Source organism: Mytilus californianus, unplaced genomic scaffold, assembly GCF_021869535.1.
Source record: "Mytilus californianus isolate M0D057914Y unplaced genomic scaffold, xbMytCali1.0.p SCAF_2, whole genome shotgun sequence".
NCBI classification, from domain to species: Eukaryota; Metazoa; Mollusca; class Bivalvia; order Mytilida; family Mytilidae; genus Mytilus; species Mytilus californianus.
In genome coordinates, this window is record NW_026262668.1 from 59,370,485 (window position 1) to 59,395,983 (window position 25,499).

The 25,499-nt window shown below is 31.7% G+C and overlaps 2 protein-coding genes across 4 annotated transcripts; one reads left to right on the forward strand and one right to left on the reverse strand.

The window, feature by feature from the left end:
* Positions 1–307: 307 nt before the first annotated feature.
* On the forward strand, positions 308–5,004 carry LOC127730137 (lysozyme-like). Its single transcript, XM_052238284.1, has 5 exons — positions 308–469; positions 789–854; positions 2,175–2,257; positions 3,158–3,272; positions 4,729–5,004. The coding sequence occupies exons 1-5, from the start codon at positions 412–414 to the stop codon at positions 4,932–4,934; spliced, it is 528 nt and encodes a 175-aa protein (XP_052094244.1). The 5' UTR covers positions 308–411; the 3' UTR covers positions 4,935–5,004.
* Positions 5,005–6,531: 1,527 nt separating this feature from the next.
* On the reverse strand, positions 6,532–25,265 carry LOC127730136 (neuronal acetylcholine receptor subunit alpha-10-like). 3 transcript variants are annotated; one of them, XM_052238280.1, is made up of 9 exons: positions 25,206–25,265; positions 18,166–18,427; positions 13,983–14,083; positions 12,610–12,746; positions 11,546–11,590; positions 9,735–9,844; positions 8,654–9,198; positions 7,623–7,816; positions 6,532–7,186 (listed from the first exon to the last, which is right to left on the reverse strand). In XM_052238280.1, exons 3-9 carry the CDS (start codon positions 14,053–14,055, stop codon positions 6,605–6,607), a joined length of 1,686 nt encoding a protein of 561 aa, XP_052094240.1. In that variant the 5' UTR covers positions 14,056–14,083; positions 18,166–18,427; positions 25,206–25,265; the 3' UTR covers positions 6,532–6,604. The 3 variants fall into 3 exon arrangements, with proteins under 3 accessions (XP_052094240.1, XP_052094242.1, XP_052094241.1); XM_052238282.1 differs by lacking the exon at positions 13,983–14,083; XM_052238281.1 differs by lacking the exon at positions 25,206–25,265 and having other exon boundaries at positions 18,166–18,545.
* Positions 25,266–25,499: the final 234 nt, after the last annotated feature.

The window sequence follows — 25,499 nt, forward strand, 5'->3', positions numbered from 1 at the left end:
TAAGACGCAATATAATAGAACTAAACTTATCAATCATTGAAAATAATAAGCACATTCATAAACATAATTATGGTCGGACTATTTTGAAAAAAAATAAAACATCTGTTTTTCTTTTCTTTACTTTGTGGTGGGTTTTGTTACTGTCTCATCGTTTCCTTTTATACATATTCATAGGCATGTGTAAATGCTTACTTAATTAGCTTTATCATTACTTCCTCTTAGTGCATTTAAAATTTAAACTTTGTACACAATAAGTACTTTACTTTCTATTATCATTTGTAAGCGACTCATGACCGGAAAGTCAAAATATTTATAGAAATTCGTGTTTACAGAAAATTGTGTCCTTGTTCCTCGCTGGTTATATAATATATTGTATGCTTATATCTATAGTTATATATTTTTCCTCCTTTGATGACTGAGCTCAAAATGTCTGTTTCATTATTCTTCGCATTGCTTTGCGGACTGAATGGTAAGTTTTGTATTATAAAATTATTTCGGATTGTGCGCTGACAAGTTTGAATTTCATCGTTTTTTTCATTTTTATCTCAACAATTGTAAAGAGAGCGATTTCGCAAAATATAATGCACAATAATTTATTTTTTTTAATGAAAATAAGACGTTATTTGTATTATGAAGGAAAACAAATCTCGGTTTCAACTTAATCATAGTGATTACTTTTAATTTTAATTCTGTTCAAGTGTTCAAAAAAGTCGACAAAAAAAAAATACTGCTAAATAGTGGATGTATATATATGTAGTAAACTTGATATTGTACGCATTCAATTACAGTTTGTTGCGGACTAAAGGAAATTTTGGAGTCCTATAAGGTGGAATTTGAACAACGTGAAGTAGATGGTTTGTATATATAACAACAAAACAATCTGAAAGAAATATACTACGTCTTAATTTCGTTTCGAAAAATATTGAATTTGAATTGGCTACAATGCCAAATGTTCACCCAATTTGATACGATGCTATAATGAAACCTCTGGCAGATTGTAGAAGATGACAGTGTAGACTGCTGGTTAATCCTCGCCAAAGATGATAGGGTATAATTGTGTTTACCTGTCTGTGCGTCCGTCTGTCTGTCCGTCCGATTGTCTGATAGTCCTTCTTGCTTAAGTTTTGGTGTAAAGTAGTTAACCAAGACGGTCACATCAAATTGAAACTTGGTACACATGTTAATTGTGGTGTGAACGCTTGAAAAAAATTGTCATTTAAGGGTTTTGACCCGGATTTCATTGATCAAGTTCCAGTCTTGGTTTTATATTGGTCAAATCTGATTTAAGAAAGTTCACAATTAGGTTGTAGTCTCACCAACTTGACACTTACATGTAGTACAAATCTTCATTACATAGGCAAATTTTGCTGACATGAATTTCACATGAATTTCACGTGATTTCACCGCAAACGAGCTTATACGTGAAACTCACGTTAAAATGGTCGTGTAAATTTCACGTGGATTGAGATCAGCATGAATCTTGCGTGAAATTTTTCATGTAAATTTCACGTGGACTTTACAACAACAAAAGTATGGTATTCTTCATGATTTTGATTAAATTTGAAAATTAAGATGTTATTTGAATAACTTTATTTTGAAAACTCACGTGATTTTAACGTGAAAGTGTAATCGGGGCTTGGTGTCGAATGGACACACATTCGTTTAATGTACTATTGTTATAAATTGTTATTGTATACTGATCACTTCAGTATGTAATTTCATAGAATTTCTTTCTTTCTTAATTTAGCAAGTGACTACATATGGGTCTCCTCACATTCACCAGTTAGCAAATGTGTGTTTTTTAACACTGTGACAAGACAAATTGAATAAGACAAAATAAGAAGGTGTTAGATGTAAATGTCAAACTCATTCACTCGCACACTTATTCTACTCATTCTAACTGACACACGCGACTAACAAACATGTTGAATTCAGTAATATAAAATAGACTAAGTTATACAGAATGCAGTATGTGTCTCGTTTTCTTCAAATTAAATATTTGTCATTTAATTTTATTTTATTTCTTTGTAATAAAGAAATTTGTACAAGAAAAATGAAGAAACGCGTACAGGTGAAACGCAAACCATGCATATTTTACCTTTTTTTAACATGTATTATTTGAAAATGTTTGCATTAACATCATTAACAGTTGCATGGATATTTAATCATTTCAGAGGAATATAATGGACCTGTATCTGGTAATTCAAAAGAATCTAATGGACTAGTCTCTGATAAGTGCATGAGATGTATTTGCATGGTAAGATGTACTGATTTAATGAAATTGTTATATATTTGCCTTAAAACTGAAAATTATGTACTACACGTAATTGTATACCCACTTACGACAGTAGGGGCATTATATTTTTCGGTCTGTGTGTCCGTTCGTTCATCTCGTATCAGGTTAAAGTTTTGAATTTGATCAAATGTAGTTTACCATATCTTTGTGGTCGCATCTACTTGAATCTTAGTACACATGTTCATGATTATTACTTAGTACCTTTTATTACCAGTGAAAAATAATGTTGTTTACCCTGTGTTTAGCGTTTCACTAAACACGGAAATATAATAAAGAAGCGGAGCATCGTGTTGTGCAGTAAATAAGCAATTACGTCTTGGATTATTTTTATGTCAAAGAAAGGCGAAGGGTACCAAAGGGGCATTCAAACTCATTAGTCGAAAACATACTAACAATGTCATGGCAACTAAAAAGAGAAAGACGAACAACAGTATACACAACACAACATAGAAACCCAAAGACTGAGCAACACTAACCCCACAAAAAACCGGGACTTATCTCAGGTGCTCCGGAAGAGTAAGCAGATCCTGCTTCACATGTGGCACTCGTCGTGTTGCTCGTGTAAGTAAAAGCCCGGTGATAAGTCCTATTTGGTAGGTCACATTCGAGGAAAACAGGATCAATGATTTATAATTACCATTTCCCTACTTAGAAAACATATTATGCCAGTCAATGTTTTAATATACTCCTTCTGTTTGAATATGTTTAATCATTGAAAACGATTAAATAGAATATAAGTTTTTCAGCAATAATTGCTTTCTTTTACTTTCTTATGAACTAATATATTCCCCTTTTGATAATGCATATATTCAATTTTATTGTATGTTAAAAGCTTTAAGTAAATCCGAATTCTGTCTATAGGTAGAGTCTCATTGCAACAACAATATAGGATGTCGTATGGATGTTGGTTCTTTGTCCTGTGGACCCTTCCAGATTAAAAAGCCATATTGGATCGACTGTGGACAACCCAAAGGAGGTAACATTAATATTTACAAGAAAAAAATGCTCATACTTTGACCTTGTCGACGAAGTGATACAGGTCTGTAGATCAAATCTATCTGTTTTGATCACTTCTATATATATACTTGATACGGTAGTTATTAGAACCTCTGTTCGGCAAAATGCAAATTTCGAGAAGTGCTCTCGGTCTATTGGTAAATGATACAGTTTGTTGTTATCTTAAAAATTTGTTTACCGCTGTTCATTGGCCAATAAAACATTCTGTCTTTAAAGGAAGAGGTATGATAAGTAGATATAAGAAGATATGGTATGAGTGCCAATGAGACAATTCTCCATCCAAGTCACAATTTGTAAAAGTAAACCATTATACTAGTTCAAAGTACGGTCTTCAACACGGAGCTTTGGCTCACACCGAACAGCAAGCTATAAAGGGCCCCAAAAATGACTAGTGTAAAACCATTCAAACAGGAAACCAACGGTCTAATCTATATAAAAAACGTCACTTTACTGACCCCTTAAATTCGAAAATAAAAAACGTATTTCAATTCTACCACGTAACATCTTTCAGACGTTCAATAGTCTGTCTGTCAGACATCATTTATATGTTTGAATTTTGTCTTACAATGTAGGTTTTGATATGAGGGCTTCAAACTTCTTACAATTAGTTGAAACCAGCAGATAAGTCCAAAGCAGCCTCATTTAGAGATCTTGTCGTTAATATTTAGATATGAGCAAGAGCTTTACTCAAAAATATATATTGCTACAAAATGTAATTTACAAAGATATTTTAAAATGTGTGTAAATATATATCTTTTTGTGCACGTGCTCATATATATTTTGACCAAAAACTAAAAGTAAAATTATGTTAAGGATGTAGTTTAGGTGAAATTTGGATATATTTATGACGTCATTGTGACATAACCTTTCTGTACTACAGTTTCCAGGTTAAAGCATTAAAGCATTAACTTTGAAAATCTTGAATAAGTTTACTGTTTTTGCAATTTCGTGGTCCAGATAATTGAACGTCTTGCAGCTTTAGGCTTTACTCAATTAAATAATATGTCTATATGTTGGGGCTTTAGGATTACCCACTCAAATCTAATCTATTTCATGGTCAATATTTACATCTTTTATTTAAACATTAATTATACACCGAATTTGGGGTGCGTAGATAACTAAAACAAGAGGATAACGAGAAACCGTTACTTTGTTGTTGGGTTGCAATCTTATAGACATATACCTAAATCTCTGTTTATGTACACCAGTTAGACAAATGGGATACAAATGAAGCGGAATAAATAAAAATCAGTTACAACAGCCGACCCGAAAACACTTAATGAAACTTAGAGATACTAGGATCAATAACACTACTAAAAGCAATGCATGAGATCAGTTTCCCCGGAGGTACATGTATTAGACTCGATCACAATATAATAACATGATAATAACAATAATTGGTTATTTCATTTCAGACTATAAGACATGTGCCAACGACTATTCATGTTCCTATAACTGCATCCAGGCTTATATGACGAGGTACATTGGTCACAGTGGATGTCCTAAAAATTGTGAAAGCTATGCTCGAATCCACAATGGAGGTCCAAGAGGATGTACAAACCCAAACACCATTGGATACTGGAACAAAATTAAACAACAGGGTTGCACGATATATAGTTAAAGCCACCGGACGTATAGATCACATGTTTGTACATACTAGTAACGCAAAATAAAGTAACATTAACTCTGAATTACGATTTACAGTTTAATCATCCACATTTCATATCACCGAATTTTATTTTGCAACATAATATACACCATGTAGATAGAAGTTTGTACTTGCCATGAGCAATACTACGGATGCAACTATTGGAGCAGAATCTGTTTAGACATCCGCAGCATTTGAGTTCACCCCTGTGTCTCCTTCTTGAGTGTTCATTGTAGTTTTTAAGGGAATTGTTTGCCGTTTCGTGTCTTCTTTTTTGACCATGGTTGTCCGTTTATCTTCGAATTATGGTTTTTTCATTGCCTCTTGGTTTATTCTACCTCCTGCGACAATAGGGACTCCAACAGGTCAGCCAAATAGGTTAGGTCATGACACTTTTGCCTGAGGACTTTGCAACCTTGTTATTTGGTAAAACTGAAAAGGTCTTTGAATATCGAAATAAAAATTGTCCAAAACACAAAAAGGGGAAAAATCGTCATTTAAAACAAAATTGTCTTATAAGACAACTGACCGATTTGCAGATCTTGCTGATCAATTTTGCTTACATTTCTATCTATCTATCATTATAATTTTAAAGATAATAGTCACAAACGCAAAACAAAGGGAAAAATGTCACGTAAGGGCACTAAGTCATCTGAAGAGTTGGCAAATTTGTTCAGCAATATCAATTTATTTGTGACAGTAGAGCTTGCCTAATGAATCATTTTTGTTTTCTAAAATTCTCTCTTTAGTCTTAGATGCATCATTTTTTTTATTCGTAGTTATTAGCTTTGAACATGCTGTCAGTAATCAGGAGTACTCTCAGATCTGTACTTTGTGTCTTTTTTGTTGTTAGTGATGTATAAATACCCTGCCACGTCCGGTCTGTGGTTTTGTTAGCTGTTTTCTGCTTTGTATCGGTCTGATGAGTTTAGCCCTTTCCAACTGATTTCTTATAGTTTGTTCTTAGGTTTTGTAGTAACACCACTGTCCCGAGTTAGGGGAGGGTTGGGCGCTCACAAACATGTTTAACCCCGCCACATGTGCTTGTCTTAAGTCAGGAGCCTGTACTTCAGTGGTTGTCGTTGGTTCATGTCTGTCATATTTGTTTTTCGTAAATTTTGTTATAAATTGGGTCGTTACTTTTCTAAATTGAATGTTTCATATTTTTCATGTCCGGGCCTTTTATAGTCAACTATAAGAGGTATGGGTTTTTCTCATTGTTGAATGCCGTACTGTTGCCTATAATTGCTTACATCCACTTCATTTGAACTTTGGCGGACAGGTGTCTTGTTGGCAATCATACCACATCTTCTTATTTCTATATCTATCTATTATAGTTTCATATTAATAGAAAAAAAAACGCCCAAAAAATTATGGTTAACATCTTCATTTAAGGGCGATAACCCCTACTGACGATTTCCGCAATATTGACATACTGATCAGTTTTGATTTTAAGCTTTCCCTCTGTGTTCTATGTTTAATCATGTCGGTCTTTTTGGTTGGCAGACGGCTTGGGATCATCGGACACTTTTTTTTAAACTAGATACTCCAATGATGAATATGACGACAATTCAGAAATTTAAATTCTTTAATTGGTTTATCTTTTATCGTTATAGTGTAAAAACGTATGATTTAACTGTCAATCACTTTGTATCCATATCAATATCGTTAACACCATCTATCGCATCACTCCATTCTGAATATTTTGAGTTTGGTACAAAAACTAGTATTATAAGATATGATGCTAACGTCCCAAGAAAATAGAACCAAAATAATACCCTATCGACAACTGTGGCTATCCTCTGCCATTCTGCTACAATAAATTTTCTTTTTACTAATTCGTTACGCGTTTTACACTGAATAGCGTTTAGATTTAGCTCAACTTCAGCATCTGGTCTTATAGCAACCTCCTTTATTTGTGTATTTGATTCAATAAATTTTGATTCCTTCTTATTATTGTTAATTGACCGATTTGTGGTATACTCTGTTTCTCTCAACTGACTTGAATGTTCGTGAATTTCGTCATTTTTAAGCCAAATTGTTTCTTCTAGTTCAACGTCTGCCTCATTTGATGCAGTTTCTGACTTGCCTCTATTCCTAAATCTAACTGAGGACGATGACGGAACCATAATTTGATTTTCGTCTGATACTGATTTCCATCTCGAAGGTTTTTGATTTTGAATTTTGTGCTTTTTACATAGATATAAACCCTCTTTTTCTTCTTCCTGTAAATACAACAAATTGTATGAATTATCTGTAGAAATGTGCTGTTTACAAAATTTACCGACAATTTCGAAATATTAGACTAAGTTTACAATTACAAATTCTTGTTTATTTAAACATAATAAGGCAGAGACTGGATAATGTATAGTTACATGTTTTTTTTTTCTTATCATGAATGATTTTGAAGTTTCAATTTCTTCCACAAAAATGATATAAATAATATTTTAAGTTACCCAAGATATGCTATAAAGCTTTGTATTGGAATATTTTACTGTGTTTTTATTCTACATTTATAGGACTGATTACTTAGTGATTTATTACTGAAAGTTGAAAACTTTCGATATATGATATACGTTGACAATTTAAGATTCATATATAAAGTAATAAGACAGCTTGTGTGTTATTGCAAATTGTTCATTATTTAAAAGAACATCTTACAAGAGATATGGAACTGGCAATCTTATACAGATCATGCTTAAGTAATAGTGGTTTTGACATCCATCTTAAAGCAAATATCCTTAACCACATAGGTGCTCGTTTAGTTTTTATTCCACGATTGTAAAGGTTGATAACCATAACTGCCATTATTACAGACAAAGAAGTCATTGTCATAACAACACAAAGGTATATTCCTGAAATGATAAAATGATTAGGTGTGATAATGAAGTAGAACAAAGTATAAGTTTTACGTACAAAGATATTTGACATAAAATGTGGTGAAAATATAATACGTTTCTATCAAGTCCGCAGTTGCACTTTTGTGTTGAAAAAATTATAAATTTACAGTTTACAAAACTTTGAATTTTTCTAAATACTAAGGATTTTCTTCCCCAGGAATAGATTACCTTAGCTGCATTTGGCAAAACCTTTAGGAATTTTGGGTCATCTACTTCAGCCTCGTACTTTATTTGGTCTTTTTAACTATTTGATTCGAGCGTCACTGATGATTTTTTTTTGTAGACGAAACGCACGTCTGGCGTACAAAATTTTAATCCTGGTATATATGATAAGTTTATTTATTATACTTCATGTCAAAATGCCAGATTTTGATTGGTTAATACGAGGGAGACAATTTACTCTATCCCATGGAAAATACTCTATTACCCTTCACGGAGACGCTTTCACAAGTGTGCGCTTTAATAAATACGGATGATTGTTATGTACAAGACGACATAGTTTATTACTTTGAATATGAAATTTAATAGACATTGATAACAGAACATTCAGTATAATAAATTAAATAACACATATCTGAGAGGGTGATAGAGCAGATTGTTACCCCTCGAAAAGACATTGTCAACCTTGGCTTCGCCTCAGTTGACAATGTTTTCTTGGGGTAACAATCTGCTCTATCACCCTCTCAGATATGTGTTATTTATATAGTGTTGTATTTATTTATTTATCAACCGATATATATATATATATATATTCATGTATTTACTGAAAATTAAAACTTCACTCAAACAAACCTATGAGTGGTACAGCTTCAGATGTTGCAGGTACTTCCTCGGCTATTAGAAGCATAAACATGGAAAAAGCTAGGAAAACAGATAGCCCAAGTGTGATCTTTTCACCAGAAGTAGGTGGCAGCCAAAATGTCAATAAAGTCAGTATTGATAGCATTACACATGGAACAATAATATTGAATATGTAGTAAAATGTTTTACGTCTGATATGTAAAATATAGGTAAGATCTGGATGGGGATCAGGACAACAGGAGTGTCGACGGATATTTTTACGTAGTGTGACCGATAACAGGTCCCATTCACTGTTGTTGACATAAGAGGTGAGGTCTATTGGAGTTGTATTACTTATAGACTGATAGTCCATCCACTTTCCGCTATAAATCCATGAACCAAAACGGAGTATGCATTCTTGGTCATCAAAAGGAAAATATGTTATATCAACTTTACAGGAACTCTTTAGTTTAACTGGGACTGGCCATAAAACTGTCCCGTCATAAGTCACTAGTATGTATGTTCCCTGCATAAATCCAGTGGAGCCGTCATCAGCACTACAATTCAGAATAGAAGCATATTTCAGATGATTTACTATACGTATTTTGGTATCGCGATAGTATACCGATTTTTATGGAGGGGTTCGTGCTGACCAATCTGTATTTCTCTGTGAAATGTTTTGTAATTGTTGATTGTCATTTCTTTATTTTTATGTTTGGCCATGGCTTTGTCCGTTTTTATTGGACTAATGATTTTTAATTGACACCTTGGTATCTTCAGTAATTCTCATTTTAAATCTTTTCTCTTTATGTCATTTATTTTTGTGTTATATCTTTTTGTGCTATTTCTTTTGTGTCATTTCTTTTTGTGTTATTTCTTTTGCGTTTTTTCATTTTGTGTTATTTCTTTTGTGTCATTTCTTTTTGTGTTATTTCAAATGCAGAACCCTTCAGTTATGTTTGTGATATATATTGTAGGTAATATACTGATATAACATAATGATATAGGAAAACAAATTGTAAAAGAATCAGAATTTCTGGTGTATCATTTTTCTAAATGTACTTAATGTACCTATATATAGTTTTATACTTACTTGTTGTATATAAACGTATCTGGTAACCACACTTGTTTAGTCGGTATTCGTAGCGACTTTACATTGTTATACTGAACAGGTTCCCACATTAAATGTTCATCTCTCCATTCCTGAAAAATAATTTTAGCAATACTTCTACTTATCATATTGAGTATTGTCTATATACTGAAAGCCAATGATGTATAAGAACCGAAACTGTTGGAGAGCTATATGACAAAAAAAACACCTAAGAATAATAGTCAAATCCATCTAACTTATAAAGGTCAATTCTACCTGAGGGAGTTAGAACCTTCGTTTCTTAATAATTTTATAACCATCGGAATCACATGAACTCAAGACGGATTGCGATCTGGTGTAGACTGGGTACTCATTCCCTCTCACCAACCGCAATATAATTCCAAATTCTTGTCCAGTATTAAAATTCATAACCAGGAATAAGACAAAACCGGTAAAAATGTATATTAACCGTTAACGGAAGTAGAAATTAAAAGTTGTATCTATATAGGCATGATCACAAAATTCTGTGGATGTCAAAGTGTTTCCTTAAATGAACGAACATTTATTCATAAACTGGCGATTTTACGTAACAATGTTCCATTTTGCAATCTAGAGAAGGTATTGGGCATGCTTGCATTGGGGAGTTAAAATAAGACTCATTTACCAATGCTTTGGCATTATGACAAAGGTTTGATAAGTGTTCCCTAAAAGGTGAATATTTCCAATATTTTATAATATTACTCAAGTTTGTCCTGACTGATTCTACACATTCGGAAGATACTTACATTTGATTTGACAAGTTATTTATGAACAAATTTATTTTATCCCTTTCCCATACGGTAACTAAGTTACTAAAGAGACTACACTCTTTACATTATATTACACTGGAAGAAAATAAAACATTAAAGAGGGGGGGGGGGGGGGGGGGGGGGTGTTGCAGAGTTCCACATGATAAAGCTTGATGTATGGTATACGTGTGCCAAGTGATAAATTGTAATTGGGATAAATCTGTTTGCGCCAAAAATACGTCCATTTGCGCCATGACTCATTTGTTAAGAACCCTAACTAGAATTGAAACTTCTTCAAACAAAGTTGACCTTAGACGATTTACCCTGTTCTGCATGTCTATGGTTCAATTTTTTTTAAGCTCTTACAAATTCTATATATTAAACAGCTATTGCAAGATGAAAAAGAAACTGCATGATTTTGGATATTATACTTTCTATACAAAAAACTTTTAAAAAATAACGAACTCTAAGGTAAATTAAAAAAGGGAAGTCCATAAAACTTGACAAAATCGAACTTTAGACTATATCAACCAATGGAACGAATGGAATACAACTGCCATATTCTTGACTTGGTATTACGAAGAAAATGGTGTACTAAACCTGCTTTTATAGCTAGCTAAACCTCCAACTTGTATGACAATTGTTTATAGTTTCGATATATTGACTAAATTAGGTGAGATACCAAAACAGACTCAAATGTCTAATATTCTCTAAATTGTGTATATCCCCTCAAGATATTTGACATGTTTAATGGTGATCTTTCATTATCATGACATACCTGATGTACATATATCTGATGATCGTTGCTTTTCAGTGGCATGGACTTTTATAAGTGTAAATAAAATGTGTTTTTAGATAGCTTAGCTTAAAAAAGAGTAACTTGATTTTAGTGCATTTTGTCTTATATCATAGTACCAGGACAGATTAATGTTTTACAGTATACTTAACATCAAAAGCGCAATAATCATCTCTTATCTGTTTTTTTTTTTTCTTTTTCCATAAAAATTGAAAAGCTGATAACTTTACCTGATCAATAAACACATTCGTTGTTAAGACTTGATGTCTTTCATCCTACAAATATGAAAAATATCTTACAATTTCATTGGGAATAGTCGTTTAGTATAATTGTTTTGTTAATAGTGTGTTTTCCAGTTATAGAAGTATGCAAGTCCTCCAAACGCTAGTGTTAATGCATTTTTGCCATCAAAAACTTTTTAAATGTGTAGAAAAATCAATTACCTCCAATAAAAAGGACAAAAACAGTACAAATGTATTTTACCAGTTTCAGCATCGAAAGATGTTCAAGTTTCTTTTTTAAGACAGGAAACACTGAAAGACACATACACCTTACGAGTGATCGAAAAGGCGCTACTACTAATGGAACAACAACAAAATAAGATAACTGTAAAGGGAATTTTGTGTTAGATGGCAAGTGTCTTCAATATTGCATAGATCAGCAAAATGTTGTTTTTGTCCGGCTTTTTTTCTGAATTTTATAGTGACCCGGCGTGTTCTCATATTTCAGAGTAATATATATATATATATGATCCGTTCATCCTATTTCGACTCTTCAAAATTCAAGAGTCTATCCTAAACTGAGGTAAATTATATGGCCTTCCAAATACCGTTTGGATTCCTAACATCACTGAAGAGACATTAATTGTCGAAATCCGGATATGGTGTACTAATGTTTGCACCTTTTGTTTGCGGTATACCATCTTTTCCGCAAGTTTATTGTTTTCTGTTTGGTATTGAATTAATAGTTAAGATCCATTTTGTTACATCTGGTGATCCGTTTATTTGGCAATCGGCAATGGCAGTCAGCAGGGTTTAAGAACATCCGTTGTTCGACCTGCTAGTCAAATGCGTTTTGTTAAAATATACTTTTTCACTTTTTTGGTCTTTTGGAAAATGTTGTTTGTTCTGTATTTAGACCCCTCTACCAAGAAATTTGTTTTGCATGCACATGTATAAAAATTGCGGTTTTTATCCAACGCAAACATAGGTTTGAACGTTGTTTTCAATTTAGACTTGTTTGTATTTATATATATATATATATATATAAGGTCCACATTTACTTATCATCTTACCAAGTCTACGATTTGGTTGAGCTTTAGACCTATTGTTACAGTTAAGACTGACGATGAGTTGACTACTGGACGAACTGACTTCTCATATCCTACCATCAAATCTTGGAATAACAACTGCTCGTCTGGAACTCGATCACCTGATTGAAATAAAATTTGTTTAATGGTTAAACGGTACAAATATACATTCCAATGAAAAGGCAGTTTAAATAAAAGATATATTTATATATATATATATACAAGTCTAAATTGAAAACAACGTTCAAACCTATGATTGCGTTGGATAAAAATCGAAATTTTTATACGTGTGCATGCAAAACAAATTTCTTATTAGAGGGGTCTAAATACAGCACAAACAACATTTTCCAAAAGACCAAAAAAGTGAGAAAGTATATTTCAACAAAACGCATTTGACTAACAGGTCGAACAACAAATGTTCTTAAACCCTGCTGACATATATATATATATATAAAATCATAAAAGCATACATAACAGGGATAATTAAGTAGACAAAAGTCTTCCTCGTCTATTACTAACAGGGATAATTAAGTAGACAAAAATCTTCCTCGTCTATTACTAACAGGGATAATTAAGTAGACAAAAGTCTTCCTCGTCTATTACTAACAGGGATAATTAAGTAGACAAAAGTCTTCCTCGTCTATTACTAACAGGGATAATTAAGTAGACAAAAGTCTTCCTCGTCTATTACTAACAGGGATAATTATGTAGACAAAAGTCTTCCTTATCTATTACTCCTGATTGAGCACTTGTCAATTGATTAACAGAATTCATCAATCAGTAAGGCTGAGGGTAAAACAAAATCTTTATTTAGTTTACACAGAGACAAATAATACGTCTCTGGTTTACATAATCAGTACTTTCAGATGATTCAGTATATTGACTAGTAAAGCTTTTAGTATTTGACTACACGGTGAACCTTTTATACAATCTAAATGTTAAAGTCTATTAATAATCATATATGAATAATGTAGGTATTTATATTATTGCTACATGTAAAATGATGATTCGATGATAGTGCCGATTATTTTTCATACGTATTCAAACGAAATTTAATTCGATTAGATCATCCAAGTCTTGCGTTTTAAGTGTGGCACATCTGTATACTCTATGACAAGTGTGATTACTAAAGAAATGAAAACAGATACAAACAAAATATAGCTATTCATGGCTGATACTTTTTCATATTTAGAGTACGTCAGTTCATTTTAAATATGAAAGCTGATTATACTCTGTTAATAAATGATAAATTATAAATTATGATAAGAGAAGTGTCTGCATCTATTTTTATTTTCCCGATTTTTCATTTTTAACTTAATAATAACACAAAATATATTTAAAAAAAAACAATGTCATACCGCTTGTGTTCAGTAGATGAAAGCCAAGCAGACAGAGCATATGCTTCAATGAACATTTATGAGCATCATGCATGTTTTAGATGTATGTCACTCATTCAGACCTGAAATAGTACAAAGTTTAACATTTAAAAATATTTAAATTGATTCGTATCGGGTACAAAAGACTTTGTTCGAATTCATTTCTGAAACATTGATTAAAGTAATTTACTGCAGCTGTGACAATCTATCTTTACCATCAGTAATAAATCACATCTATGTTAATACAGTAAAGTGGAAAAGGTTTCAAATATATTAAGTAGTTTGTATTGGATGTTTTAGTTAATTCATCATGTTCAAGATCCACACAGACTCAATTATGTAATGTTCAAAAAGGTAGAACCAATTTCCCCTGAATTTTATTCACTCACAGAGTCAAGATCAAAAAGTTTATAAAATCTACTAGAATTCGAATATGAAAGAGTGTATAATACACAGTAAGATTTTACAACGATTTTATATAAATTCATGAAATAATAATATTATTCAGAGCTACATAATTATATATACATTGTTGTTGAAGACCGTTTTGACATAAAATGTTTTGGGTAAAATGTTGCATAGAAAACATCCATAACCAACAAGATATAATTTGTATCTGAAAGTACAAATTCCAATATAATCAAATTATGGTTAAGAATTTCTTTGATATTCATTTTTTCATAATTTTATTAATTTCGGGGCCTTTATTAGCTGATCATACGGTATGGGCTTTGCTCATTGTCGAAGGCCATATGGTACCCTATTATTTGTTTACACCAATGTCATTTGAATTCCGATGGACAGTTGTCTCATTGGCAATCATTCCACATCTCCTTATATTTATAAAGTAAGGGATTGCATGGTTTTTGAAATACAATGTATTTTACTTGTTATTATCCAGCAATTAAAATCGTAGTTGAACTAGTCTATATGTATGTTTAATTAAATCGAAATGCTTAAAATAAATTCTTTTATTTTAAATGTCAGTTTATAATAATGCCTTTTCTGATATTGAAAGCATATTATTCCAAAGAACTTCCAATATAAGATTTTAAGTTGAACCTTGAACTTTCATATCAACATATCACCTTAAAAGTTTTTTAAATGATGTAATAACGTGGTTTTTCGTGCGTTGCTGGAAAATGTCACAATTAAAAGCATGACGAACTTCATCTGCTTGTCATTATCTTTCTAAAACATTGTAAATTAAAGCAATGAACTATTATCTATATGTTTTTGAAAAATGTTAATAATACATGTAATGTTGTTTTAACATAAAATCCCATCATTTACACATAATGGTTATTGATTTTAACATTTTTCTCTTGGGTATAAACGAAAAGTGCTGAACAAAGAATTTCAAACACTAATTTAATATACAAAAATATCTTTGAAAATGACCATAGACAATTAGTACAGTATCAAATTATAAGCACTTGCCCTTGAACCGTGGGAATTTCTAAAACATTCAAAACCTGGTGTCCTGGAAGAAAATGCCTTCATTGAAGACTTTTAGATTGTCAAATTCTTAAACATACGGGTTCTGATACCGCCTTTTTAAAATAAAAGAGTAAACTTCATCGAAATGTATAAAAAAAAATCCTCTTGCTATACTTAATGTACAAAACTGAGGAATACATTTCCGCAAGTTGACGACGATACCCTACGAGTAAATATAATGTTTGTAAACAAAAAGCTCTATAAGTCTGTTTGTCAATTTTACGACGAAATTCTTATAATAGATGGATACTTTGGTAATCTTACAAATACAAAAACGTCATTACTTATACAAATGAAATTCTTGTAAATCATACATCTTTCCAGTCTTCTTTATACATTCCCATGAGTAAAACCAATGAAGATTCTCCTCTTTGGAATTTCTAAATTACAAAAACATCAACAACAAAGCAAAAATATACAAACGGTACATTTTTTGTTTATCTTCTTTTCTAACAAGAAACTATCATATCGACCAAGACTATGTCTACTATTGAAAAGAAGCTTCACGTTTACACTGTGCGATGATACTGTAGCAGCATTAATCAAATGTGTTTTCTGATTATTATTTTTTAAGAAAGTAACATGGAAATATCGTGTCGCTTTGTTCTCAAAACTACCATACTATCAGACGTATTGTATACACATAACCAAATATTACAATTGACATAGACGAAAAAATAAGAATGAAATACAATTGATATTTTACAAGAATGGAAACCTGGACAAATAAATATTTACTAGAGTAAATAGAATCTCTTTCTGAATGAACAACGTACAATAAAGACTGTGTTATATGATAAAGGTATCCTTTGACTTGTATTCCAACTTCATATCATCGGGTAACTATACTGAATTTTAAAATATATCTGAAGCCAATAGACTGAGATGCCTTTCATACAAATAACATATACCTCCATACTAGTTTTCTGTTATACATATAGAAAATATCGTAGACAGGTGATAAGATTATTGAAGATATATAAATGTTTGCAATGAATTATACTTTATATCAAAAATGATAAAATCTCTTTTATAAATTGTACTCTGTGGAGTGCGAATATTTGTGAAGATGCTTGAGATAACTTTTACGTGTACAAAATTGTTGTGTAGAATGCTTTGTATATAGCGATACTCCATTTTGCTTGGTAAACAAGATTTCTTTTCGAACGCAGTGACTTTAAAATACAAAGATATAAAGGAAAATACCTATGTACATGCAAAGACCGCTAAGAGAGAAGACAAACCTCAATGCGCTGAATGGGACATAAAATTTTACAAATAAGAAATTCTGATCTACTGATTCTTTACAGTGTTCTTCTATGGCAAGCCGTTCTCGTCAAAACTCGTCTCGTCGTTAAACCCTTTTTTCGAAAAAATACACACTGAGAATTAAAAAAACCACACTGAAATTTAAAAACCTAAAATAACACACTGAGAAATCGAAATTACACACTGAGATTTAAAAAAATTACACACTGAGATTTTAAAAAGACACACGGAGATGAAATAAATTGTAATTTCCAATTCTCAGTGTGTGTTTTTTATTTTTTGTAATCTCAGTGCGTCTTTATGAAATCTCAGTGTGTAATTTTTAATTCTCAGTGAGTGTTTTTAGTTTTTTTTAATCTCAATGTGTTTTTTTTTTAATTCTCATGCAGTGTGTAAATTTTTCGAAAAATGGTTTAAACATAGTTTTGACGAGAACGGCTTGCCATATTCTTCTTTGCATAACTGTGGTAAAAATAAGTTTTAAACTAATCTCCTCAGAAAAAGAGAACCGTAGACTTTTTTTACTTTTATGTTCAGGTATGTTTGCTTTTGGTACTAAGCTTCTAAATGTTTTATGCATTTGGGTTAAAAACTTTGAAACTCAAAGGGTGATTAAGGAAGTATGGTATGGATGGGGGTCCTTCATTTCTGTATTCTTTAGTTTTTTAGGTAATTTTTCTCTATTCTTTATACTTTTTGCCCATTATTCTCTATTCTTTATATTATAGCACCTCATTATTCTCTGTTCTCTTCTTTTTTGTCCATTTTTTCAATTCTTTATACCCTACTCTGCAAACCCCCATCCACACCCTCATGGAGAAATGTGAAAAGCGACGATTCTAACACCACAGTAACTGTTTCCATAGGTTCTATGGATATCATAATATAGACCTTGGTTTTTATGTCACAAATCAAAGTGTATTGTTTTGTATGTATAAATGTTATGCTGCCCACCAAGGGCCCTTTATTGGAACAATAAATATTCTTCTTCTATAGACAAAATGCTGATTCAGAAGTTTAATTGGCAGACTTAACATAGACATCAAGCTAAACCTAAACACCCACGGACTTTAAATTTAATAATCTGAGTCGATGGATCATTATTTGACATTTTTGTCCGATCGATGTGTGAGGCAAATTTATATAACCATTTAATTTCTTTAAATTCTTCGAATAAAAGATGCACATAACCTACATATCAAACACAAACATGTAACAATTATCTTTGAAATAACACGCCGTATGAAGAGACAAACCCGTCAATTAAACGAAAACAAGAAAATAATGATATACTTCATTGAAACTGCTTTGTTATTACTGTTTCATAGTACAGAACAGGAACATTTATTCTGCATTAATAAATCTTAACAATCAAAACGAAAAAAATATAACATACCTCTGACGACAGTATTTCTTTAGGTTTCCGTAATCATGGTAATGATGGTGAATATTTTCATGTTTACATCCATAATATCTGACAAGATGAATATTTATCAACAATATTAAAATAAAAGCCTTCTATTCTAACATCTGTTGGTTTACATACAGATGTAATCAAACGTAGAAATTTCAATATTCCGTTTAATCTTTCTCATCTGTATCATGTTCCAATTATCAAGCTGACTTGAATGATTCGATGTTTAATCAATCGCAGCTTCCTGTAATTATAAAGCAGTCTGATCAGGTACATAATTTAGGTTGTGATTGATTATGTGTGCATTGTCAACTAAATAGTTGGAAAGATCTATAAGGCGTTCACAGTAAAGAGACAATTTGAAAAAGAGACAACACAAATTTTATGATGCAGAATGCAGTAAGCACCACACGGGTTTCTCGAATAATCGAGGCTTAACTTTAAAAATCCCGAAATACAAAGTGTTTTCCTTCTCTGCAATATTAAAAGTAAAACTTTCAACATCCTTTTGACGTGGTTTTATTTAATAATAATATCCAACTTCAGAGCAATAAAAGAAATATTACATGTGTTTAGATAACAAGATAAAAAAACTTAGTGTATTCGAGTTCTTCCAAGGCTGTATTTATGGTAACCACTGTAGTCGTAACTATGGTCACTGATACATTTTGAGTATAAAAAAAACTCATCAAAAATAAATATACGCCTGATGTGCATTTCGATTACCAGTAGCGTTGAACAGTTTGAATCCGAAATAAATGACGAACTTGTGAAGAGCACCAAAAATATGTCTTTCAAATAACATGTTATGTTCTCTTTTGACCAATGGATAAGAACGGATATATTGTATCATTAGAAACATAAACCCAAAGAAAAGAAAAGGTAGTTTTATTGTTGTTGTCCTTCTAAAAGTCATACAGTCTACGGTCTCCATACATCACGATAGAAAATCTTAGTCAACTTTTCTTCCTTACTTCTACGTTTAGGATGAGTTTCTCTAATTGTATATTCAATCGATGTTCTTGAATAATAAGAAGTCTAGACGTACAGTCAAAATACAAAATGTAAATGCTGAGGTATTATAGGCTATGAACAATACTTTGGTATATGGTTAAAATGATATTAAAAGCGGGACAAGAATACATTCATGTTAAAATCAGTCACAGGAAATTAATACATTTCGGTTCATGTACAAATTTGTCCTGGTGTTAACATATGACCAGTATACATGTTATGACACAACCATGGTAACGTAATGGCCTTCGACATCCTCGCAAATTTTTCAATCGAGGGTAACAATACCCTCTTGACAACCCTTAACTTCCTCGACCAGGAAATTACTGTATTTGTTTGCACATTCATAATCCCTTTGATAAACGGTTGCGTCCCTTATTTCTTAAATTCTATTCATTGTTTGCTCGCCTTATTAAACAATTAGGGTTATCTTGAGCGATGGATATCCAGAATTGCTAATGTTTATGATATGCTTTCTTTTGGACTATTATGGCCCGCGGAAAAATAACTCTAACAAGTTGACAATTCTTGATGTTCACCTCATAAGACCAGACGGCCGGTCATACTAGAGATACTGTGAACGGGATGCTCGAAAGTATAAGTAGTTCCGATGATAAACTGGTTTAATAATTGCAATATACCTTATCAGACAAAATTTATATTCCTTCATGTACATTCTTTTATGTGCATTCTTTTGTAGCACATAAAAACCAGAGATAAATATCAGGAATTAATGAGCAGTTTCGTGTGGACTAATGGAAGAAGATTCCATGATGCATTTTGGAATTAATTTCTTTTTGCAACGGAAATGAAATAACTGAAAAATTAAATGGCAGTAAGTTGATTAATTACGAGGACTAAAATCAATAAGCAATATCGAGGTATACAACCAACACATATGATTGATTGTTGATTGCTATACTAGCAAATACATTGTACTTCATGCATATACACGAGGACAAATTTACAATAAATGGAAAGGTAGATAAAGCAAAATGTTTCTACCGGGATACAGGAAGGTATATTAAGGATTGGTTAGACTGATGCGGATAGAAATGTTGCCTTACAACAGGCCACCCATATGTTTACGAAACTCTTAGAATTTTTGCAAGAGTTCTTTAATGGTTATTGATAAGTGTTGCAGAAATAAAATATATATATACACATAAATTGTTTTGCAGCCAATGAAGTTGCCCACGTATAATAGAATAATACTGACTTTTAAATGAATGATACAAAATGAAGTAAATAACAAACAAATGTCACATAAATGTCAAACTAGTATTTATTAATTTTCGATATCTAATCAACTTTATAGTGCTAAAATGTATGTAATATTTGTGTTCTTTGTTATCTGACAAATGGATATTTAACTCATCGACTTCAAAAAAAAATCTTCTAGAAACATTTGAAACACATGTGCAGCCACGTTAAATCGTTTCTTCTGTTTTACTTGTTTTTTTATACTGTTTTGAACTATTGACTGAATAACAAATCTTCATTATGACCTTCCACATACACTTGTAAAAAAATTACAAAAATAACACGGCATTGAATGAAAGTTTTAAAATAACATCATCGTTATATGTTTATTCAAATAAAGCCGCTAGCTTTGTAGGACATTGGGAAAGTAAAATTTAATAATTCTTCTTACTTTTTCAAGATAAACGATTACAAATACGGAGTCATGATTAGTTGCAGGGGGTTTTGTGTTACTGGCGTATTGCGTCATTACATATTTGTGCAGTTTTCGTGAACAAATGATAATTAAAGGAATAAGTATGATAAAAATGTAGACTAAAACAGAGTGACTCATAAATAAATGGTTCAGTAAAAGTTAGCTTTATTCATTTCATATGACTTTGCTTTTGTACTAACTGAACACCTATATTGCCTAGGTTTTGAAATATGAATTTTTAAATCGATGCAATGGATTCGCAAATGTAAGGAGAGATACGATGAATACATACATTGTATTACAAGATACATATGTATTACAAGAATGTGGGGTATACGTCAACGAGACAGTAACGTAACCATGGTAACGACACAACTGACCAGATATATCTATCGTGCAACATACACTTTTCAACAACATATTCAGATGTCTGATTTCGAGAAATGAACCATGTTTGTAAAAAGAGGTGTTCCTTTTGATCTCTTTTCCTTTTCAATATATCATTGCACTCAACCTGTATTCATTCAAATTGTTTACTATATAAGGAAATGCCTGTACCAAGTCAGGATTGTGACAGTTGTTTTCCATTCGTTTGTTGTGTTTGAGCTTTTGATTTTGCCATTTGATAAAGGACTTTCCGTTTTGAATTTTCCTTGTCATTATTTTACTTTTTTTGTTAGTAGATGATCCTATTCTGTTTAGTGCGTGTATTGCAATGTTAAGCCTCAAAATATATTTGTATATATATATATATTTGATATTTGCAAAATTTTTTAGTCATTTTTTGAATTGTTAAACATACCTCGCTACTGTAAGTCTATTTTTAAATTGTTTTCATGTTTTATATGTGTGTATAAAACAGCGCATCGGAATTGAAATATTGCCTTTTTAAGCTTTGTTTCCTTTGATGTTTGAATAAGTTTCATAGAAGTCTGTCCCCTCCTGATCCCCTCTAAGTCTGCTGTCGACTTGACGTCGCCTTTCCTTCTCAACGTATTTCAATTTACCAGCCGAAATGTTAGAGATAACTCGCATATACAATCATGTATTAATATTTACAAATATAATTGCTTTTCAAAATTTTACTTTTGATAATTAATTGTTCTCATTTGCAGTCAACCTTCTTTGAACACGACTATTGCGTTTTAAAATCCTAATCATTCCACATCACATTGGTGATCAATGATGTGGAATAAAAACTGAAGTACATTTCATTTTGTAGAAATATATGTGATGATATCTGAAACACACTGGGGAAAACTTCAAATGTGTTTAAATTACTTTTTACTTGATATTGATCTTAAATTGGCCAGACTTCGTTTGAGAGCGAGCATTTGTACAGCCTGATGTTTTAGCTCTTTGTACTAGAAATGTGCCCTTATGGGACAGACGCACAATGTTCTGGAAATATTAACCGCCCTAATGAAGTTGAATATTGTAACATAAAAAAACAACATTTTATTGTTTTTTCCCCCTGAATAATGAAATCTATTTATTTGTTAGTTTCCTATGCATTTGGGATACAACTGGATACAACAAAGACTGGTATACGGTATACAATAGGTTCGAAAGCCGGTTTAAGAATATACCTAAAAGTTTGCAAAAGAGAAGAGCATTTTCGTAAACTTAATTTGTGTGCTGTTAAAGTCGGGCTATGTCCAAGCACAAAATTGTTTCGGTGTCAAAGTGCTCAACATGAACAAAACAAAATGTGATTGGCACGCCAATGTCAGATCTAGAAATCTGTTTGTATGTTTCCACGAGAAGTCTCTCAATCTAGCAAATATCTGTATGTCAACAATTATACCGTTCACATAATGTATACAAGATAAACGATTGAATGATAAATACGAGTATGTTTTTCTTCAAAAGACGCAACATAAAAGATCAACATTGGACTATTTGTTGTAATAATCAATGTTTAAAATTTGTTGTATCCATAAGAATGTCAAACTGTCATAGTAACACGAAACTGCTAAATAACATTAGTTTATAGAAATAATCAATACTAACAGAGACAAGTTTTGCATTACATTGCTTTTTAAGGTTCCTTCTTTTGTTGAAGGGGATCTTTATTACTGCAATTCTGCTTTTAAAAGACCGACATTAATGTCAAAACTCAGTTAAGCTAATTGTCAAGTAGGTTTCATTGCTTCGGGAAGCGTCTAATTGGCACTTCTGTATATGTCTTGTATTAAGTATAAAATGATTATAGTGTTTCAACATTTATTTTATTTGGAAACACGGTCCATCTATATTATCTTCGAGGCTTGTATCCAGGAATTTGACAATTGACAAATATAATGTGAGAAATAAATGGCTTTCTATTTTAAATCATTTGCCCTGAAAAACACTTAACTAACAAATATGATCTCATTATTGGGGGTAACTGTCCTGAAATAAGTAGCATGCATATACAACAAACTGTATACGTATTAAAACTCCTGGTATTTTGATTCTGTTGAGAGCGAACGGTTTCATTCAAGTTACTGCTTAGTCACAGTTCAATTTGGGGTCCTCTTTTCGGACCGCGTTTGTCATGTCGAATTCACTCAAAAAAGTGCAATGGTTGGGAAGGAAAAAACAATACATTAAAAGGCGACAATGTTAAATTACAGGATAAACAACATTCGAACTTTGCAGGAATATATATATTTTTCCGACAATGTACGAAATACTGTAAAATATATAATTGTACATGATATAACGTTGCTTGTTCTGCATAACTTTCGTTAGGAAGCCTTGTTGGACGATTGTGACATGCATCATGATATTCAAAAGACATAGATACAACAGCTACATGCGTCAAAAGAAAGCCACGCAAACAAGATGAACCTTAGTTTTAGCTTATTCATTAACTATATGTTGCGTGTTTACCAAGTAAAGCTATGTAGACCAATGTTCGTTGCTGCTTGCTCTGTTCTCCCGCCTTTTTTGCGGAGTTGTCAGGTTTTGAGAGTTGTGTTTTCTGTTGTAATGTCAAATATTTTTGACAATTCTAATTATCTATTTATTTAATATGAATATCAATATAACATCAAGTAAATCCTGTTAGTATTCATTGACATGGTCTCTCATAACAACTCCCTCTCTCGCTCTTCTCTCTCTCTTGTGTGGGTGTAGATTTTCAAAAGATATTTGATCAAATTAAAAACAAAGTCAAAGTGCACATTTTTACAGAGTAGTGATGACACATCAGACGATTGCAATAAACTTGTTTTGCACTTGTATTTGAACTTCTTTATTCTGTAAAGTGAAACGTTCCCTAGTGACAACTTTGATAGACGTTCTGACAAGACATTAGTTAAAACTGTAAATTACTGGAGATAGATTTGAAGAAAAATCGATCTAAGCTGATAATTACGTTTAGTTTAGGATTCGTTAGGAAAAGAGACATGGTGTATTTAATGGTTATATGTCATTAAACAATTCTTTGCTTAAACATAACAGAAATTTGAGTACTGGTATTTGCTATTATTTTCCTTAAAGCAATTGTCTTGTATCAAATAAGAAATGTTATTGCACAAATATATTTAAATTGTCTTGTGTCTTAAAATTGTATTACAATCAAGAAATGTTTTTTATAACAAAGAGAGAATTCGTATTGCTGTTTCACAACCATATACACACAAATATGTCTATTACAGGATTAAAATATTTGTAGAACAATACTAGTATGTAGTATATAAATATTTTGCATAATGGAAAGTTGACAATTTTACAGTAAATATAATTGAGAATGGAAACGGGGAATGTGTCAAAGAGACAACAACCCTACCAAAGAGCAGAAAACAGCCCAAGGCCAGTAATGGGTCTTGTTAAATGGTAACTACGCCAGTTAACTTTGTTTCAACATTTTCAGTGTAAAGTTCTAAATCAAATTTAATATTATAATTGTTCTGTCTTTGTTATACATCGGAGTTAAGCTCGTGTTTTCATTCAAAACCAGAGTTGATGTGATGCTATATAACAATATTCAAACTTGCAGTAAATGCAAAAAAAGAGACAGTATGATAAATTCACATTTGGCTATACAGTATAAGAAAGCAAGACCTAAGGTTTACGCTACATATGAATTCAAATATATAAAAGATGTATTCGAATTATTATACTTTAAAATTAAAAAAAAAATACACCGCAAATTTCTTGTTTTTAAAACACGACTTTCGTTGTAAAACGATTGGCATGCATACAAAACAAAAACAGTCTCTTTCAATATTCAACTAGTAATATATATCATGTATATTGCAATAGTTATATTCTTTAAGACTAGATAAAATTACAGTGCATTACATGTAACGATAAACCGTATAATCGTAATTTGTCTTACCTAGTATAATATATAACCTAGTGCTCCATGTCTATCTTTATATGTGTAAAGGTCAAGAAAATTCCCACTATATATAATATAAAATGCCGACACTAATTGATATATCGGTTTGCGAAGATGAGGTCATGAAACATTTGGATGTTGACGAAAAATCAATGTAAATACATATACACATACGATAGTTAATTGCGGTTGTGAAATTATCAAGTTCGTTTTGAAATTGTTTTGTTTTTTCAGTAAAAACAGTACTTTTCCTTGAAGGTACATTGCAAAACGAATAATATATGTGCATCT

Excerpts from the sequence above, each read along its gene's own strand:
- LOC127730137 (XM_052238284.1), top strand. The coding sequence starts at position 412 with ATGACTGAGCTCAAAATGTCTGTTTCATTATTCTTCGCATTGCTTTGC. Across the intron at positions 855-2,174 it reads TGAACAACGTGAAGTAGATG|AGGAATATAATGGACCTGTA; the intron begins GTTTGTATATAT and ends TAATCATTTCAG. Across the intron at positions 2,258-3,157 it reads GCATGAGATGTATTTGCATG|GTAGAGTCTCATTGCAACAA; the intron begins GTAAGATGTACT and ends TTCTGTCTATAG.
- LOC127730136 (XM_052238280.1), bottom strand. The coding sequence starts at position 14,055 with ATGCATGATGCTCATAAATGTTCATTGAAGCATATGCTCTGTCTGCTT. Across the intron at positions 11,591-12,609 it reads TCAACCAAATCGTAGACTTG|GATGAAAGACATCAAGTCTT; the intron begins GTAAGATGATAA and ends TCATATTTGTAG. Across the intron at positions 7,187-7,622 it reads TTGCCAGTTCCATATCTCTT|GAAGAAGAAAAAGAGGGTTT; the intron begins GTAAGATGTTCT and ends TTGTATTTACAG.